Genomic DNA, 21,384 nt, shown 5'->3' with positions numbered 1-21,384 from the left:
GCTCAAATTTGTTGGTACCCTTACAGCTCATTGAAATAATGCTTCATTCCTCCTGAAAAGTGATGAAATTAAAAGCTATTTTATCATGTATACTTGCATGCCTTTGGTATGTCATAGAATAAAGCAAAGAAGCTGTGAAAAGAGATGAATTATTGCTTATTCTACAAAGATATTCTAAAATGGCCTGGACACATTTGTTGGTACCCCTTAGAAAAGATAATACATAATTGGATTATAGTGATATTTCAAACTAATTAGTTTCTTTAATTAGTATCACACATGTCTCCAATCTTGTAATCAGTCATTCAGCCTATTTAAATGGAGAAAAGTAGTCACTGTGCTGTTTGGTATCATTGTGTGCACCACACTGAACATGGACCAGAGAAAGCAAAGGAGAGAGTTGTCTGAGGAGATCAGAAAGAAAATAATAGACAAGCATGGTAAAGGTAAAGGCTACAAGACCATCTCCAAGCAGCTTGATGTTCCTGTGACAACAGTTGCAAATATTATTAAGAAGTTTAAGGTCCATGGAACTGTAGCCAACCTCCCTGAGCGCGGCCGCAAGAGGAAAATCGACCCCAGATTGAACAGAAGGATAGTGCAAATGGTAGAAAAAGAACCAAGAATAACTGCCAAAGAGATACAAGCTGAACTCCAAGGTGAAGGTACGTCAGTTTCTGATCGCACCATCCGTCGCTTTTTGAGCGAAAGTGGGCTCCATGGAAGAAGACCCAGGAGGACTCCACTTTTGACAGAAAAACATAAAAAAGCCAGACTGGAATTTGCTAAAATGCATATTGACAAGCCACAATCCTTCTGGGAGAATGTCCTTTGGACAGATGAGTCAAAACTGGAGCTTTTTGGCAAGTCACATCAGCTCTATGTTCACAGACGAAAAAATGAAGCTTTCAAAGAAAAGAACACCATACCTACAGTGAAACATGGAGGAGGCTCGGTTATGTTTTGGGGCTGCTTTGCTGCGCCTGGCACAGGGTGCTTTGAATCTGTGCAGGGCACAATGAAAGCTCAAGACTATCAAGGCATTCTGGAGCGAAACGTACTGCCCAGTGTCAGAAAGTTCTGTCTCAGTCGCAGGTCATGGGTCCTCCAACAGGATAATGACCCAAAACACACAGCTAAAAGCACCCAAGAATGGATAAGAACAAAACATTGGACTATTCTGAAGTGGCCTTCTATGAGTCCTGATCTGAATCCTATCGAACATCTATGGAAAGAGCTGAAACTTGCAGTCTGGAGAAGGCACCCATCAAACCTGAGACAGCTGGAGCAGTTTGCTCAGGAAGAGTGGGCCAAACTACCTGTTAACAGGTGCAGAAGTCTCATTGAGAGCTACAGAAAACGTTTGATTGCAGTGATTGCCTCTAAAGGTTGTGCAACAAAATATTAGGTTAGCGGTCCCATCATTTTTGTCCATGCCATTTTCATTTGTTTTATTATTTACGATATTATGTTGAATAAAAAATAAAAAGCAAAGTCTGATTTCTATTAAATATGGAATAAACAATGGTGGAAGCCAATTACTTTTGTCAGTTTCAAGTTATTTCAGAGAAAATTGCGCATTCTTCGTTTTTTGTGGAGGGGTACCAACAAATTTGAGCACGTCTGTATATAGTTCTATGTCAGGGAGAGCCAGGCCTCCCCTACACCTTGGTGCAAATAATTTTGCTACAGTAATCCTGGGTCTCTTCCCCTCCCAAATAATTTGTAATCAATCGAGTAAAATGCTTAAATGTTGAGGGTGGTATGTTTAGTGGTATCATCATGGAAATATAGTTAAAATTGTGGGGCAACCATTATTTTAATAATATTGTAGCGATCTCGGTTAACGCAGGCAGGCGCATCACACAGGACTAGGCAATCCACACACAGGCGGAGGGTGGGCGAGAACCCGGTTGTACAACATACGGCTCCTTTGCAAGGAGCGTATATCGGACTCATGTCTTCATGAGTGATTACATCACCTCCCAGCCCTGCTGCTGCCTTCACCCCTGCACGCCACAGTATTTATCTTTACCCATAGGGTAAGTTTATTTGTCTTCCACTTATCCAGATCGTTTTTCATTTTCTGTAGTAATGGGGTAATGTTAATATTAATAATTTCACTGAGATCCAGGGAAAGCAGAATTCCCAGATATTACACGCCACCTGGGATCTGTTTAAATTTCCATAGTTACTGTACTTGGACATAATTTAGATATTGGCATGGCTTAAGATTTATGCCAGTTGACTCTATATCCCGACATTTTGCATAACTTTGTTCATTTTTTTTCATGATTTTAGGCGTCAAGATTTAAAAGAGCAAGTAAAAGTTATGTGTGTCTATGAAAAGTAATTACAAAATTATTTATTTATATTAGAATCTTAAAAATACAAGCTTGTCTTAGCACACAGTAGATTTCAAAGTAAAGTTCACATATTTAAGGGAACTGTTTGGTTTTGCAATAATTTATTGCACACAGAAAAGTGGTGAAAGACAGAATCAGACACCAATGAAACAGAAATTATATTTCAGGCACAAAAAAAAAAATGTCACATGATATAGATACCATAATACCAAGTGAAGAGAAGAACGTGAAGCAATTTCTAAACTCAAGACAAAAGCAGCAGTGTTGAGTCGTAGTAAATTTGAATGCAGAAAGGTAAGCCATAAGCTCTGTTTCGTTTTCTATTTTTCCCATGTGTTCCATTTTTAAAAAAACAAGACCAATTTTAAGTTTCGAAAACTCTTCATGGAACCACCAGTCCTTACATTTATTTTTAGTCTTCCACGATTCGGCGTTTACATACCTTCCCATGACGCTGTTTCTCATGAACTGCAGAGTCAGAGAACGCACAATTTTGACCACTGTTGATTTTACAGTTTTCAGAAGGTCGTTTGTTACATTAATGCGATTTCTACATTAAGTTGTTGTGGCAGTAAATAATATTGCTTTGTGGTGATTTGGTGGTGGTTGGCAGGAATTTCCTATCCTGCCAAAATACATGTTGAATCATTGATGATAATTAGACTCCAGCCACATGGTATAAAAAAGGGAACACTCCTTTGTTTGGGGAGGAGTTTTGGCGAGTGTTTGTGCTGTGTTGCTGTTATTATTTTGGAAACGTTTTGTTAGTAGTGAAGGCGAATGCCCAGCCTGTGTTTTTTGTATTTTGTTTAAACCTTTTGTTCTGGCCCTTGAGCCGGTTATTTTGTTCCTGTTTATTGTGTTTGTTACTTGTTTTGTTAAACCTTTTTATTTAGCTTTGTGAGCAGTGTTTTTGTTTGTTCAACGTGTTGATTTATTTAACTGCAGCTTCCTTGTCTCCGAGTCTCCTTCCCAGCCGATACCACCCCGGCCCGCAACTCGACTCTGTCACAGCTGCATTATTTTTTCTTTCGTTTTTAATATTTTTTCAATTCTGTTAACTGTTACTTGATTAAAATAAATACAAAACAATACATAATGTATTGGCATTTACTTGAACAATGTAGCTTGAAAGTAAAAGTCCAGTACATAAATATCAAATTACAGGTATTTAAAAAAAAAAAAAAAAAAAAAAAAAAAAAATTGAAATTACTTATCAAATGGAGTATTGTTGAAACAAAAAACACTTCTGGTCTACAAATTACATTTACATACACAAATGGTTTTGGATATTTCTTATTGATTTTATTAATACAGATTAGCACAAACCCACATACCACTTCTTTAGGAGATTAGCATGAGCTGCTACAGGAAATCTGGAGAAGCTTCCCTTTTTGGCTGGTGTTGCAGCCACAAAACACTGCAATACACGGCTCACTAGCTTTAATTTGTATTAAATTAAAAGTAGGACTACTTACTGTAGAAATCACGTTAATGTTTATGCAAGAGCCTGGAAAAGGGTAAAGGTTATTAAAGTGTAAAAGTTATTACCGTAGATTGTATGCACTCTATTTAAGACTTTCAGTGTAATACTGGTGTAGCTCAATTTTGACAGAATGTGTCGCCACGAGAGGCACTCCGATCGATGAGCCAACTATACAGCTGGTGAGTAAAAAGTAAAAAGTTTCAAAGTGAAGGCAAACGCAGAGCTAATTCATTCATTAATGCCTACATTTCACACTGTGTATCTATGTTTGCACCATGCCTTTCAACACCCTAAAGGTCTGGACACACAAGTGCTTCGCTTTTATTTTGACGTGGTAGACAGCGCCACACCAGCGCGTCTGTACCCAAGCGTCAATTCCCTTTCCTGGGTAACACAGTACTTTATAGCATTCTATTTAGTGTGATAATACCCTGCCTCCCCCCACTGCCCGTACCAAAGACAAAGAAAAGATGGTTAGTGTGACATCAACAGAAGAGGAGGAGGAGGAGGAAGAAGAGATTCGTACTGTACATAAGTTTGAACATGCATTTCCATTTGACTTGAACTTCTTAAAAAGGGAATTTAGATTTCTTCTAAAATAAAGAACCCTTGTCTTTAATCATCTTTAGTACTGTGCCTATTTAAACAGATCGATAATCACAGTATGTGTGTTTGCAGATTTGTGCACGTTTTGTTTTTTGTGGGTGTACTTTACCTGTATATACATTGTGTGTAATGTGAACATTGTTTCCTGAATTAATTGTATATGCCAGCTTTCAGACCTGGCATATACAACCTTCATTGTCCTTATATTGTTTTAGCATAGCGAGATTCATTTACATACTAAAATTACCACACCATTTTTTTTGCTATTGAAGGAGCTGAGAAATACCTGCCCAATCCAGTCCCTTTTTAATTTGAGTACTTCATTACAGTTTCTTGTAAGAAAGCAATATCCACCCGTTTTGTTTTCAGGCAAGATAAAACTCTCTTTCTCTTTATAGGGTTACTACAGCCATTAATATTCCAAGTCATAAATTTGACAGATCTGTGTGTCATTTCATTGGGGGTTAGCAGGAATTGCACTTGCCTTTCCATCATGGTATTTTTTCCTTGTTATGAAATTCGATATATTAGATTATTTTTTAAGAAGGAAGGAAGAGAATTTTGCCAATTCTAAACATACAGAGGTCTTCGTAAATTTGCCCTATCATATTTGTATGTAAAAGCCTAATTTGTACAACATTATTGTAGACTGAACAGGACCGTAAACAAAAATAAACATTACGGTCTGAAAAAACACCTAAAACAAATACGTGCTGAATAAGCAAATACCAAACAGAAAGGCACATAAAAGCCTTTCTTCGTTTTTCCACTTTCCTTTCAGGGGAAACGTACACATACTTCGGTCCATGGTAAGCGTGCCGGCAGCTACTCATTACAGCCCCTCCCCACCCCCATGCTTCTATCACGCATCAGATAAAACAGCGCAAACAAGTTACATCTATATTATCAACATGAAGAGACACACCACTACATGCACACACTGGAAACCTGTGCACTTGTGCTAAAATACACCTGCACACACGCCTATACATACCCGTGCACACAAACCAACATTCTTTCATGCACATGTACAGAGATATGCATTACCACTGACCCACATAAAACAAAGCTTAAAACATCAATTTCGTCCTGTCATTATGCGTTGTGAATTAGAACATTCAGAAGTAATGCATTAATGTGCGAGACTTAACAACATACAGTGGTTTGCAGAAGTATTCATCCCCCTGCAAAGTTTTCACATTTTGTTGGCACCTGAGCGTACTCCACGACGCTTTCAAATTACATGTAGAATCTACACAAACTACTCCACTTTGATAAAAATGCGTACAGAATATAAATAAGTAAGATTTACAGAGAAAAACAGATTAATCTCAGTTGCATAAGTATTCAACCCCTTTGCTACTGCAGCCCTAAATCAGCTCAGGTGCAAATGATTTGTTTGAAAGGTCACAAAATTAGTGAAATGGTTTGAGCCTGTGTGTAATCAGAGTGGTTTGACTTGTAGATAATTTCTCTCAGGTATATAAAGACTTTCAAGCTGCAACTCACATAGTGATCCAACAAAGCAACCATTAACACCAAGGAGCTTTAAAACAAGCCAGGGATAAAGTGGTAGAGAGGCACAGAGCAGGAGAAGGGTACAAGAAAATTTCAAAAGGCGCTAATTATCCCTCTCAGCACAGTGAAGTCCATCATTAAGAAGTGGAAGATACATCAATACCACCCAGACACTACCCAGATCAGGTCGCCCTCCCAAACTGAGCAGCCAGGCAAGCAGGGAACTGGTTCGGGATGTCGCTCTGAAGCCAACAATGACTTTGAGAGATCTGCAAAGTTCTGTGTCTGAGATGGGAGTCAGTGTTCACACATCAACAATAAGATGGTCCCTACACAAAACTGGCCTGTATGGATGGGTGGCAAGAAAGAAGCCATTACTCAAAAAGCCTCATCTTAAAGCACGTATGGAGTTTGCGAAAAAGCATGTAGATGATACTGCAGACATGTAGAAAAAGGTTTAGTGGTCAGACGAGACAAAAATTGAACTTTTTGGTCTAAATTCCAAGCGTTACGTCTGGCGCAAGCCCAACACTACACCTCACCCAGTCAACACCATCCCAACTGACAAGCATGGTGGTGGCAGCATCATCATGTTATGGGGAGGCTTCTCTTCAGCAGGGACTGGGAAGCTTGTCAGGATAGAGGGGAGAATGGATGGTGCAAAGTACAGACGAATACTTGAGGAAAACCGGCTTGAGTCAGCCAAGACTGGGGAGGAAATTCACATTTAAGCAGGACAATGACCCGAAGCACAAAGCCAAAGCCACACTGGAGTGGTTGAACAAGAAGTGAATTCATGTTCTTGAGTGACCCAGTCAAAGTCCTGACTTGAATCCAATCGAAAATTAATGGTGAGACTTGAAGATTGCAGTCCATCGACGATCCCCAACAAACTTATCAGAACTGGATCAATTTTCCCATGAAGAATGCTGAAATTTTTGCCCATTCTACTGTAGAAAGCTAGTAGAGACCTATCCAAAAAGACTCATAGCAGTAATTGCTGAGAAAGGTGCTTCTACCAAGTACTGACTTAAGGGGCTGAATACTGATGCAGCCAGTAAATTTCATTTTGCACATTTTCTTTGCAAGTTTTGCTGACATTTAACCTCCTTCTCATATAACAGTGTTCTGTTTAACCACTACAGCTCTGAATAAAAAAAGAAGTTTGTTTGAAAAACTGTGCATAAATTATTTGCAATTCAACAAAATCTGACATTATTGGAGGGGGTGAATACTTCTGCAAACCACTGTATATCCTTATGTATACACTACAGAACTGTATTAATTTTCTATCCTACCTAACAAACAAACAATTGGGATGCAATATTAAAGTGACAGAGAAATTGTCCATCAGCCCCAACTCCTCACTCAAGATATTATTGTCCGTTGTGTGGCTCAACACCTACAGTGAATTCTATCCATGGCAGTTCTTGAATAAATCTTTCAGGTCAGCCGGGTCGTGGAACCGTTCACTATTTCACTTCCATGTAAACCGCAGAGTGGCAGGATAAGACAAGGAGTATTTTACATGTAGATCGTGAAGCTTCTTTCCCTGGACATGTCAGGAAAAAGGAAAGCCTGCATCCCTCCCAGACCACTCCACCTGTTTCTCACAGCTGCAAGCACTTTCTCCCTTGTTATGACCCTCAGGAACCTCATAATGATGGGTCCTGGGGGTTGCTCATCACTGGGCCTCGGTGCTAGAGATCGGTGTGCTCTCGCTCAATTTCAAATTCGTGGTTGAGAGCTACACCCAGAGCTTCTGATATAATGCGCTGCACATACTTAATCATCCCTCCAGCTTCTCTGCCTTCCTTCAAACCAATCAGTCTGATCTTACTGCGGCAGCTCCGGTTCTCGAGATCTTCAACACCGGCTCCAGTGTCTCAAGCTGTTTCGAGTGTTGAGTGTATCACTCACAAGGCGTGTGTCACGTGTCACCATTCACAAGGCAAGCGTCATGTATCATCATTCACAAGGCATGTGTTTGTATCCTCTACCCCTGAGACCTGCTCCTCAGCCTGGTCAAGCCTTTGTTTTATCGTGTCCACTGATGTCTTGAGTTGAGCAGTTATTTCTTTAATTGTCTAGACATCATTAGCAACCGCCTGTAGTGTAGCATTCATTTTGCTCATTTCGGTTACCAGTTCCTTTAGGTTCGATGTCTGGGTTGCTGCCGTTGCTGGTGATATCGGGCTCAGAAGGAGGGCTGGTTCATGTTCTTTTGGCAGGACCCTTGAAAAAGTTTGATGTAGAGCTTGTCATTATGGATTAACAGTCTACTGCTTACAGAAAAATGATCCAGGTTTTCATATATCTGTAGTTTTTTGTAATACTTAAAAGAAACAACGCTGTAGGATTTTGCAAAATCAATGGTGGGTTAGCAGAGCTACTTTAGAGCATGGCCATCATCTCTGCATTCCTACATGACTCCTCCAAAACCTCATTTCTAATCTCCAACACTACTGCTGCAAGTCGTAGCTGGAGCGTGCCTGTTCTATTGGGCTCACAGTGACACACAGGTAGTGCTGGAGCGTGCCTGTTCTATTGGGCTCACAGTGACACACAGGTAGTGCTGGAGCATGCCTGTTCTATTGGGCTCACAGTGACACACAGGTAGTGCTGGAGCGTGCCTGTTCTATTGGGCTCACAGTGACACACAGGTAGTGCTGGAGCATGCCTGTTCTATTGGGCTCACAGTGACACACAGGTAGTGCTGGAGCGTGCCTGTTCTATTGGGCTCACAGGGACACACAGGTAGTGCTGGAGCATGCCTGCTCTATTCTATTGGGCTCACAGTGACACAAAGGTAGTGCTGGAGCATGCCTGTTCTATTGGGCTCACAGTGACACACAGGTAGTGCTGGAGCATGCCTGTTCTATTGGGCTCACAGTGACACACAGGTAGTGCTGGAGCATGCCTGTTCTATTGGGCTCACAGTGACACACAGGTAGTGCTGGAGCATGCCTGTTCTATTCTATTGGGCTCACAGTGACACACAGGTAGTGCTGGAGCATGCCTGTTCTATTCTATTGGGCTCACAGTGACACACAGGTAGTGCTGGAGCATGCCTGTTCTATTCTATTGGGCTCACAGTGACACACAGGTAGTGCTGGAGCATGCCTGTTCTATTCTATTGGGCTGTGTTCCTATAGCTAGAAAAATTAGCTTCCTTGCAGGGGAATGGAGATAAACTGGCTTGTCAACACTGTCTGCTACTGGCCCTGAAAGGCTAAACTATGGAAGACGTGAAGGAATTAGATTTTAAATAGAATTGTGGCGAAAAAAACAAAACATGACAAATCAAAACACCAAGTCACGTGTTTCATTGTGTAACATAAAAACTTTTACCCAAAAACCTTTAACATCATTTTCTTAAGCTTCAAAAAGATGAACTTCCCCCTGATTAGTCACAGCTGGGTTTCATTCCAGTGTTTTACACACTGGAGAACCCCCTGATCACAGCACCTGCTTGTTCAGGGGTGACCCCGAGATCGCCAAGCAGACGTCGCTGATGCAATCAGGGGGTTCCCCGAGGCTGTAATACAACCCAGCTGAGGCTCCTCAGGGTGTCGGCTGGTCTATCATACATGTATCCAAGATATCGAGTGTACTGGAATCTGCAGGTCTGTGGAGGAGCCTGTCTGCTTGTCTGACTCGCATCTCTGCATGTGCGCAGCTGTATAGGTCACACTGATGTATTGACACATCACCGATAATCTACCAGAAACTTCCACAAACACCAAACATGAAAAGTACCACGACAATGAATGCAAACACATATTAAAAAATAAACTATTTCAAAATTTAAATACTTTGTCAACATAAAAAAACCGCTTTTGATCTACACAGATCTCTGTCAGAATGTTAATTACTGTTTATCCAAGACTCAATCTACACTCTTAAAACCGATACGTTTTTTTTTTTGCTGAATAACTTAAACAAAACAATGACATGCATATACATATATAAAATACATATATTAACACACACAAAGATGAACTGCAATTGCCAATTGAAAAGTATATATCTTACATTAGTTTGTATCAAACACTGCAAAAAGCGTGTATTTATCTGCATATGTATGACGTACCGTTACCGTTACAGTACTAAACACGACATGTTGTACTGTATGTACAGTGGAGAAAAACATTGCCTTTCCACTAAGACTTTTACCATATTGAAACCCTTAATGTAGTATCTCGGGTACAATCTGGTCGGATGCACAGCTCGTTGATCAAAATCCCCATTTAAATGAAACCCCGCTGTGATTAAAAGAACAGATTTACACACCAACAACAACCCGTGCAAGCACTGATCATGTCTGCATGTGTAATAATAATAATAATAATAATAATAATAATAATAATAATAATAATAATAATAATAATAAACCACGTATATTCAGGACCACAGTAATGTAATTCTATTAAAAGCCCCACTCCCGCATTTTCAAACGCATTTTTGATGTATTTGTAAGTAACCCCCATGTATTCACACGTCTCCACTCTCACCACTTGCAGTTCAGTATTACAGCGTTTTATTTTAATCTCTTACCTCGACTGTCGCCCATCCCGTTTAGCCAGACCGCCGGGTGAAACAACTCGGGCCTCTGAACAGGCGCCTGAAAAGCCAGACGCCTCTAAACACTTATCCGCCTGCCCGAGGATTTGCGTAGCACGACAATAAGGTGAAATAAAACTATTTAAATTAAAACTTGACTGATACCTTGGCTTGCAAAAACGAACCCGGCCGAACCGGCCCAACTAAACACTCTCGCTCTCTCTAGCTCGATCTCGCTAAGACAGACGTACCTCGTTCCCAGCAAACCCACTCCGCAAAATACACATTAAATATATTAGTTACATCAATAAAGTATGATCTAAGCAAAGGTGTGCACGTTTCCAAAGAGTTTATCAGATATAAAATTGTTTCCAATTGTTTTTTAGCGAGGTAAATATGATTTATAACGCGTTGTCGGCGAGTATGATATACAGGAATCAGGTAAGGCCTGTTTATTTAGTCTTTTTTAACCGAGTTCCCATTCACAGGAAGCCGCTGTTTGCGGAGGCTGTGAAACTGAAGCCATTTTGGCTCAGCGGGGTCCGCATCGAGCATACAGCTCGGATACAGAATGGCGACCACATAAAACACACAGTTTCCTATCAAACAGTGTACATATCACAACAGGAAACAACGCAAGCCCACCAGAAAGCAAACACAATTAGATGTTTATTATTGTAATTGTTATCCCCTGATAATTGTAGCAGTTTTTAGTGGATTCGCCATTTAAAAAAAATAAAAAACAGTAGTGATGAGAAAAGTGAAGCTTCGTGAATCACTGAACCCTTTGAACTATCGGTTCGCCTAAAAGTTCATCAATCACATGAAGCGCTTCGTGCCACCTAGTGGTCGATCTGCACAACCCAATGTCTTTAAGGTCGAGGCATTAGAGAAATGAAACAGAACTATCAATACTAAGGACATGACATTACAAACAACTACACTATTAGTTTACAGAGAAGGTAATGGCGCGTAATATATTTTTGATAGACATTATTAAGCAGTATAAATGTTCTCAGTTATACTGAGAATGTATGATTTAAACAATCACTATATAGATGTTCTGCTTGTAGGAACATTTCAGTGTAATAATATCATAATAATAAATTGAGAAATGCAGAATTCATGTATTTCCAATATGGGATGTATGTATATTAGTGATGGGAATGATGGGCTTCAGTCTAGACCCTCGAGGCAAACAGTGTCACGAAGCAAAGGTTCATTTGGTTCCTTTTGTTCACGGTGCTGTTACCACAGTGTTCACGGTGCGCTGTTACCACAGTGTTCACGGTGTGCTGTTACCACAGTGTTCACGGTGTGCTGTTACCACAGTGTCCACGGTGCTGTTACCACAGTGTTCACGGTGTGCTGTTACCAGTGTTCACTGTGCTGTTACCACAGTGTTCACGGTGCTGTTACCACAGTGTTCATGGTGTGCTGTTACCACAGTGTTCACGGTGCTGTTACCAGTGTTCACGGTGCTGTTACCACAGTGTTCACAGTGTGCTGTTACCACAGTGTTCACGGTACATGGGTGAGGATATAGGTGGGGAGGGATGGGCGTGGATGTACGTGGGGAGGGATGGGCGTGGATGTACGTGGGGAGGGATGGGTGTGGATGTACGTGGGGAGGGATGGGTGTGGATGTACGTGGGGAGGGATGGGTGGGGATGTAGGGGAGGGATGGGTGAGGATGTAGGTGGGGAGGGATGGGTGAGGATGTAGGTGGGGAGGGATGGGTGAGGATGTAGGGGAGGGATGGGTGTGGATGTAGGTGGGGAGGGATGGGTGAGGATGTAGGTGGGGAGGTTTTACTCAAGGATTCGTCTGTACTTTGCACCATCCATTCTCCCCTCTATCCTGACAAGCTTCCCAGTCCCTGCTGAAGAGAAGCCTCCCCATAACATGATGCCGCCACCACCATGCTTGTCAGTTGGGATGGTGTTGACTGGGTGATGTGCAGTGTTGGGCTTGCGCCAGACATAACGCTTGGAATTTAGACTGAAAAGTTCATTTTTTGTCTCGTCTGACCACAAAACCTTTTTCCACATGTCTGCAGTATCATCTACATGCTTTTTCGCAAACTCCATACGTGCTTTAAGATGAGGCTTTTTGAGTAATGGCTTCTTTCTTGCCACCCATCCATACAGGCCAGCTTTGTGTAGGGACCATCTTATTGTTGATGTGTGAACACTGACTCCCATCTCAGACACAGAACTTTGCAGATCTCTCAAAGTCATTGTTGGCTTCAGAGTGACATCCCGAACCAGTTTCCTGCTTGCCCGGCTGCTCAGTTTGGGAGGGCGACCTGATCTGGGTAGTGTCTGGGTGGTATGATGCATCTTCCACTTCTTAATGATGGACTTCACTGTGCTGAGAGGGATAATCAGCGCCTTTGAAATTTTCTTGTACCCTTCTCCTGCTCTGTGCCTCTCTACCACTTTATCCCTGACTTGTTTGAAAGCTCCTGGTTGCTTTGTTAGATCACTATGTGAGTTGCAGCTTGAAAGTCTTTATATACCTGAGAGAAATTATCTACAAGTTAAACCACTCTGAGTACACACAGGCTGAAACCATTTCACTAATTTTGTGACAAACAAATCATTTGCACCTGAGCTGATTTAGGGCTGCAGTAGCAAAGGGGTTGAATACTTATGCAACTGAGATTAATCTGTTTTTCTCTGTAAATCTTTCTCATTTATATTCTATATGCATTTTTTTAACTTTATCAAAGTGGAGTAGTTTGTGTAAATTCTACATGTAATTTGAAAGCGTCGTGGATTATGCTCAGGTGCCAACAAAATGTGAAAACTTTGCAGGGGGGTGGTTTGCAGAAGTGAATACTTCTGCAAACCACTATATATATATATATATATATATATACAGTGCCTTGCAAAAGTATTCAGACCCCTGACCAATTCTCTCATATTACTGAATTACATTGAAATTTCATTCTGTTTGATATTTTATTTTAAAACACTGAAACTCAAAATCAATTATTCTAAGGTGACATTGGTTTTATGCTGGGAAATATTTTTAAGAAAAATAAAAAAACTGAAATATCTTGCTTGCATAAGTATTCAATCCCTGTGCTGTGGAAGCTCCCAGTTTACACCGATGAAAGAAATTGCCCTAACGAGGACACAATTACCTTAACATTGGCCTCCACCTGTGAACCATTAAAGTTGCTGTCACATTTTCTGGATAAAAAACCCACTGTTGAAGGATCGCTGGTCAGGCTGTGAATCTGAAGGAAAATGAAGACCAAAGAGCATTCTACAGAAGTTAGAGATAAAGTAAAACAAATGTATAGATTAGGGAAAGTGTACAAAATAATATGCAAGTGTTTGGATATCCCAGTGAGCACAGTTGGATCAATAATCAGGAAGTGGAAGCTGCATCACACCACCCAGGCACTGCCAAGAAAAGGCCGCCCCTCAAAACTCAGCGCTCAAACAAGAAGGAGACTTGTGAGAGAAGCCACAGAGAGGCCAACAAATCACTCTGAAGGAGCTACAGAGTTCTTTGGCTGGGAGTGGAGTAATGGTGCACCAGTCAACCATATCAAGAGCTCTGCAAAACACTGGCCTGTATGGGAGGGTGGCAAGAAAGAAGCCGTTACTCAAAAAGTACCATCTGAAAGCACGTCTGGAGTTTGCCAGAAAGCATGAGAGTGACCCAGCTGCGATGTGGGAAAAGGTTTTGTGGTCAGATGAGATCAAGATAGAGCTTTTTGGCCAAAACTCAAAGCGCTATGTGTGGCGCAAACCTAACACTGCCCATGCCTCAAGACACACCATCCCTACAGTGAAGTATGGTGGTGGCAGCATCATGCTGTGGGGATGCTTCTCATCAGCAGGGACTGGGCATCTTGTTAAAATTGAAGGAAGAATGGATGGAGCAAAATACAGGGAAATACTGCAAAAGAACCTGCTTCAGTCCGCTAAAAAACAGAAGCTTTTGAGGAAATTCACCTTTCAGCAGGACAATGATCCCAAGCACAAGGCCAAAGCAACACAAGTCACCCTGGACCCCTGCCTCTCTTATTCCCAGCACATCTCCACTCTGGCACGCACTTGCCGATTCTTCCTGAGCAACATCCGAAGAATCCGACCCTTCCTCACCAACTATGCGTCCAGGCCCTGGTACTCTCCCGCCTAGACTACTGCAACTCCCTCCTGGCTGGCCTCCCTGCGTCCGCCACCCGTCCGCTCCAGCTCATCCAGAACTCTGCTGCCCGCCTGGTGTTCTCTCTGCCTTGCTTCGCCCACGCTACTCCACTACTCCGCTCGCTCCACTGGCTCCCGATCACCGCTCGCATCCAGTTCAAGACTCTTGTACTAGCCTACAGATGCCTTGACCAGACTGCACCCAGCTACCTCCAGACCCTCATCTCTCCCTACACCCCCACTCGACCTCTCCGCTCCGCCTGCACTAGAAGACTAGCTCTACCTCCGCTACGCTCCCCTGCCTCCAGAGCCCGCTCCTTCTCCACCCTTGCTCCGCAGTGGTGGAATGACCTTCCTACAGATGTCAGGACTGCCCAGTCCCTGACCACATTCCGGCGCCTCCTTAAGACTCACCTCTTCAAACAGCACCTGTAGAACTCCTCTGTTTGTATCCTGGGACACTATCACCCTTCATTTAACTGTGCCTAATTTTGCTCTTATCTGCACCCTATTTTACTGCATTTAATCCTGTACTTCAGAATACTGTAATCTGCCAAGTGTTTAACCTGTAGTACTTTGTATTTAATCATATCCTGATGTAACTATCACTATTTAATCATATCCTGATGTAACCATCACTATTATCTGCTGTATTATTGAATTGTGGTTTATCACACTTGTACTTTGCTTGAACAAAAGTTATTGTATTTCTTGCTCTTATTGTATTACTTGTATTGTAACACTTGAAATGTATTTGTTTACGATTGTAAGTCGCCCTGGATAAGGGCGTCTGATAAGAAATAAATAATAATAATAATAATAATAATAACATTGGAGTGGCTCAAGAACAAAAAGGTGAATGTCCTACAGTGGCCCAGTCAAAGTCCTGATCTCAATCCCATTGAGAATCTGTGGCACTATTTGAAAATTGCGGTCCACAAGCGTCATCCAACCAACCTGAACAACCTGGAGCAAATCTGCCAAGAAGAATGGGCCAAAATCACTCCAACACTGTGTGCAAAGCTGGTACATACTTACCCCAAAAGACTTAAAGCTGTTATTGCAGCGAAAGGTGGCTCAACCAAATATTAATGCGTGGGGGTTGAATACTTATGTAAGCAAGATATTTCAGTTTTTTATTTTTCTTAAAAATATTTCCCAACATAAAACCAATGTCACCTTACAATAATTGATTTTGAGTTTCAGTGTTTTAAAATAAAATATCAAACAGAATGAAATTTCAATGTACCATTTGTAATTCAGTAATATGAGAGAATTGGTCAGGGGTCTGAATACTTTTGCAAGGCACTGTATATATATATATATATATATATATATATATATATATATATATATATATATATATATATTAGAGCGCATTCCATCTATATCTTTAGATGATTAGCGCCCTCTACCAGTCTGTTGTCATTAATAATAATAATAATAATAATAATAATAATATCATCTATAAAATTCCTGCTTTTCCTGTTTACCTAGATATACAGTGCCTTGCGAAAGTATTCGGCCCCCTTGAACTTTGCGACCTTTTGCCACATTTCAGGCTTCAAACATAAAGATATGAAACTGTAATTTTTGGTGAAGAATCAACAACAAGTGGGACACAATCATGAAGTGGAACGAAATTTATTGGATATTTCAAACTTTTTTAACAAATAAAAAACTGAAAAATTGGGCGTGCAAAATTATTCAGCCCCTTTACTTTCAGTGCAGCAAACTCTCTCCAGAAGTTCAGTGAGGATCTCTGAATGATCCAATGTTGACCTAAATGACTAATGATGATAAATAGAATCCACCTGTGTGTAATCAAGTCTCCGTATAAATGCACCTGCACTGTGATAGTCTCAGAGGTCCGTTTAAAGCGCAGAGAGCATCATGAAGAACAAGGAACACACCAGGCAGGTCCGAGATACTGTTGTGGAGAAGTTTAAAGCCGGATTTGGATACAAAAAGATTTCCCAAGCTTTAAACATCCCAAGGAGCACTGTGCAAGCGATAATATTGAAATGGAAGGAGTATCAGACCACTGCAAATCTACCAAGACCTGGCCGTCCCTCTAAACTTTCAGCTCATACAAGGAGAAGACTGATCAGAGATGCAGCCAAGAGGCCCATGATCACTCTGGATGAACTGCAGAGATCTACAGCTGAGGTGGGAGACTCTGTCCATAGGACAACAATCAGTCGTATACTGCACAAATCTGGCCTTTATGGAAGAGTGGCAAGAAGAAAGCCATTTCTTAAAGATATCCATAAAAAGTGTCGTTTACAGTTTGCCACAAGCCACCTGGGAGACACACCAAACATGTGGAAGAAGGTGCTCTGGTCAGATGAAACCAAAATCGAACTTTTTGGCAACAATGCAAAACGTTATGTTTGGCGTAAAAGCAACACAGCTCATCACCCTGAACACACCATCCCCACTGTCAAACATGGTGGTGGCAGCATCATGGTTTGGGCCTGCTTTTCTTCAGCAGGGACAGGGAAGATGGTTAAAATTGATGGGAAGATGGATGGAGCCAAATACAGGACCATTCTGGAAGAAAACCTGATGGAGTCTGCAAAAGACCTGAGACTGGGACGGAGATTTGTCTTCCAACAAGACAATGATCCAAAACATAAAGCAAAATCTACAATGGAATGGTTCACAAATAAACATATCCAGGTGTTAGAATGGCCAAGTCAAAGTCCAGACCTGAATCCAATCGAGAATCTGTGGAAAGAACTGAAAACTGCTGTTCACAAATGCTCTCCATCCAACCTCACTGAGCTCGAGCTGTTTTGCAAGGAGGAATGGGCAAAAATTTCAGTCTCTTGATGTGCAAAACTGATAGAGACATACCCCAAGCGACTTACAGCTGTAATCGCAGCAAAAGGTGGCGCTACAAAGTATTAACTTAAGGGGGCTGAATAATTTTGCACGCCCAATTTTTCAGTTTTTTATTTGTTAAAAAAGTTTGAAATATCCAATAAATTTCGTTCCACTTCATGATTGTGTCCCACTTGTTGTTGATTCTTCACAAACAATTACAGTTTCATATCTTTATGTTTGAAGCCTGAAATGTGGCAAAAGGTCGCAAAGTTCAAGGGGGCCGAATACTTTCGCAAGGCACTGTAAATGCTGTCTTTCATACTGTAGACCATTCCATCCTACTTTACCATTTTAGAAATATAGCCAAACATTAGAACAGAAAATAGGAGGCACTTTTTTACACAGAGAATTGTGGGAGTTGGAACCAACTCCCCAGTAATGTTGTTGAAGCCTGACACCCTGGGATCCTTCAAGAAGCTGCTTGATGAGATTCTGGGATCAATAAGCTACTAACAACCAAACGAGCAAGATGGGCTGAATGGCCTCCTCTCATTTGTAAACTTTCTTATGTTCTTAATTATTTCTGTATTTGATGCCGAGAGACTAATGCATGCCTTTGTTTCATCTAGAATTGATTATTGTAATGCACTTTTTTCTGGTGTCCCAAAACGTGTGGTATCCCACTTGCAGCTTGTTCAGAATACTGCCGCTAGAATTCTGATTAAAACCAGGAAAAGTGAACATATTACCCCTGTTTTGGCCTCTTTACACTGGCTACCTGTGCAGTAAAGCATTGATTTTAAGATGTTGCTGTTAACTTACAAGGCCCTGAATGAATTAGCACCTAGTTATTTGCAGGAGTTACTGACCCCGTATCTTCCAAACCGCACTCTGAGATCACAGGATGCAGGGCTGCTGGTTATTCCTAGGATCAACAAAAGCAACACGGGAGGAGGGAGGGCTTTTTCTTGTAGAGCTCCTGAATTATAGAATGCTCTGCCTTCGTTTGTCAGGGAAGCTAGGACTGTTACAGTTTTCAAGTCAAGACTAAAAATGCACTTTTATAAAATGACTTTCTTATCTCAGTGGGTTTTAATGTAACTTTAAAATTGCTGCTTTTGTATTATGTGTGTACTGTTATTTATTTAAATGGTCTGACTGTGGCAGTTGTATGTGTGACACGCTATACAAATGTATTGTGATTTGTTCTTTTTTCTGCTATGTACTGTACAGTGCTTTGCAATACTTTTGTATAAAAAGCGCTATATAAATGCAATCAATAAAGTAATGAATTAAAAATGACCTTTCTATGGGGAAGATGGAAGGATACGTGCAAAACCCCCACAATGCTGCTGTGAGTCGTGTTTAGCAGCTGTAAAGTCTGATTTTACCGGCCGCTTAAAGTGTACGTAAAGAATGGTGTTCACCTGGCGTTCTGCACCTGCTATCAAATTTACACTTTGCCATCATTAATCCATCTATTATATTGAAATGCATTCAGATAAAGAAAAGAGCATAGACAAGGGCAGGATCTGGATACTAAGCGGGCGCAAATAGTAGAATGTGATGGAAGGATTGTGCCTTGCACTTAAGCAATTGCTGACCCTCTGTCGTCAGGTGCAAGTAGTAGGTGGTAATGAAGTGATTGTCCAAAAAATCTGTGCTTTATTTTATAAATAAACACAAAGAGCCGCCCCTCTACCAACGATGGTATCGGGGGGTACACGGCGGGCTTTGCAGACCCGAAAATAAACAACAGAAATAATAGTCCAGTGAATCGCGTTGCTCTGGCGTCCTCAGAGCACACAGCGGTGAAACAGGCCGTGGTGAGAGTGCAGGGAAGTGCTCCGGTGTGTCTGTGGGTTCCACAGCCGCACCCCCGCGGTGCTCAATCCCTCTCTGCAACACAAAACACAAACGTAACAAAACAAACTGCTAAAAGCTCCGGCCGTCTGGTTACGTTCGTCAGTGCAGCGGCTTCCCCTTTGTACCCACAAAACCCTCCCTGCAATCAACCCGTCGCCATGGTTTCTCCAATAGAGGGCCGTGCCGCAGCTGATTGCAATGGAGTCGTTCCGGGTACGTGCAACTACGCGCCCCTCCTAATATGGTCAAAGTTGGCCCAAGAACATAAGAAGAACATAAGAACATAAGAAAGTTTACAAACGAGAGGAGGCCATTCGGCCCATCTTGCTCGTTTGGTTGTTAGTAGCTTATTGATCCCAGAATCTCATCAAGCAGCTTCTTGAAGGATCCCGGGGTGTCATCTTCAACAACATTACTGGGGAGTTGGTTCCAGACCCTCACAATTCTTTGTGTAAAAAAGTGCCTCCTATTTTCTGTTCTGAATGCCCCTTTATCTAATCTCCATTTGTGACCCCTGGTCCTTGTTTCTTTTTTCAGGTCAAAAAAGTCCCCTGGGTCGACATTGTCAATACCTTTTAGAATTTTGAAAGCTTGAATCAGATCACCGCGTAGTCTTCTTTGTCAAGACTGAATAGATTATTATTATTATTATTTATTTCTTAGCAGACGCCCTTATCCAGGGCGACTTACAATTGTAAGCAAAAACATTTCAAGCGTTACAATACAAGTAATACAATAAGAGCAAGAAATACAATAACTTTTGTTCAAGTAAAGTACAAGTTTGACAAACCACAATTCAATAATACAGCAGGTAATAGTGATAGTTACATCAGGATATGATTAAATAGTGATAGTTACATCACGATGTGATTAAATACAAAGTACTACAGGTTAAAAACTTGGCAGATTACAGTATTCTGAAGTACAGGATTAAATGCAGTAAAATAGGGGCTGATAAGAGCAAAATAAAGCACATTTACATGAAGGGTGATAGTGTCCCAGGATACAAACAGAGGAGTTCTACAGGTGCTCTTTGAAGAGGTGGGTCTTAAGGAGGCGCCGGAATGTGGTCAGGGACTGGGCAGTCCTGACATCTGTAGGAAGGTCATTCCACCACTGCGGAGCAAGGGTGGAGAAGGAGCGGGCTTTGGAGGCAGGGGAGCGTAGCGGTGGTAGAGCTAGTCTTCTAGTGCAGGCGGAGCGGAGAGGTCGAGTGGGGGTGTAGGGAGAGATGAGGGTCTGGAGGTAGCTGGGTGCAGACTGGTCAAGGCATCTGTAGGCTAGTACAAGAGTCTTGAACTGGATGCGAGCGGTGATCGGGAGCCAGTGGAGCGAGCGGAGTAGTGGAGTAGCGTGGGCGAAGCGAGGCAGAGAGAACACCAGGCGGGCAGCAGAGTTCTGGATGAGCTGGAGCGGACGGGTGGCGGACGCAGGGAGGCCAGCCAGGAGGGAGTTGCAGTAGTCTAGGCGGGAGAGTACCAGGGCCTGGACCAGGAGCTGGGTAGCATAGTTGGTGAGGAAGGGTCGGATTCTTCGGATGTTGCTCAGGAAGAAGAATAGATTCAATTCTTTTAGCTTGTCTGCATATGACATGCCTTTTAAACCCGGGATAATTCTGGTCGCTCTTCTTTGCACTTTTCCAAACAAGTCCGTTTCATGCTGAGTAACCTCAGCCGTAAGGACTCTCGGCTCGTTCTCAGAAAACGTTTTTCTTTTTCCGTGCGCCAAGAGGACTTTGCTGTCCTTCCTCTGACATTTTTTTTTTTTCTGGTTTGTATTTTCATGCTCCACAAACGTCATACAGCGACTGCCCTCTGTACTCCTAAACTCTTGCAAAGACCCGCATTATCATAATTGCAGATCATTATTTGTGTGTGTTGTTTAATTTGCATTGCTCTTAAGCTTACATAGGGTGCAGTGCAAAATAATTGCTGTCCTCAATGCAATTTGAATTTTGCATCTTTATGTTATTTGCACTGCG

General features: G+C 41.7%; 1 protein-coding gene across 3 annotated transcripts in view; it reads right to left on the bottom strand.

Moving 5' to 3' along the window:
- LOC117966728 (retinoic acid receptor RXR-beta-A) overlaps nt 1-11,125 on the bottom strand; it is a 56,072-nt gene extending 44,947 nt beyond the window's left edge. The window contains exon 1 of one of the 3 annotated variants that reach the window (XM_059009368.1): nt 10,534-11,125. In XM_059009368.1, the coding sequence (XP_058865351.1) occupies nt 10,534-10,549 (16 nt within the window). In that variant the 5' untranslated portion in view covers nt 10,550-11,125. The remainder of the gene's footprint in view (nt 1-10,533) is intronic. The other 2 variants (XM_059009367.1, XM_059009369.1) reach the window with 2 other exon arrangements.
- Nucleotides 11,126-21,384: the final 10,259 nt, after the last annotated feature.

The sequence above is a fragment of the Acipenser ruthenus genome, chromosome 38 (genome assembly GCF_902713425.1).
Source record: "Acipenser ruthenus chromosome 38, fAciRut3.2 maternal haplotype, whole genome shotgun sequence".
Lineage (NCBI taxonomy): Eukaryota > Metazoa > Chordata > Actinopteri > Acipenseriformes > Acipenseridae > Acipenser > Acipenser ruthenus.
This window is presented reverse-complemented; position numbering and strand designations above follow the sequence as displayed.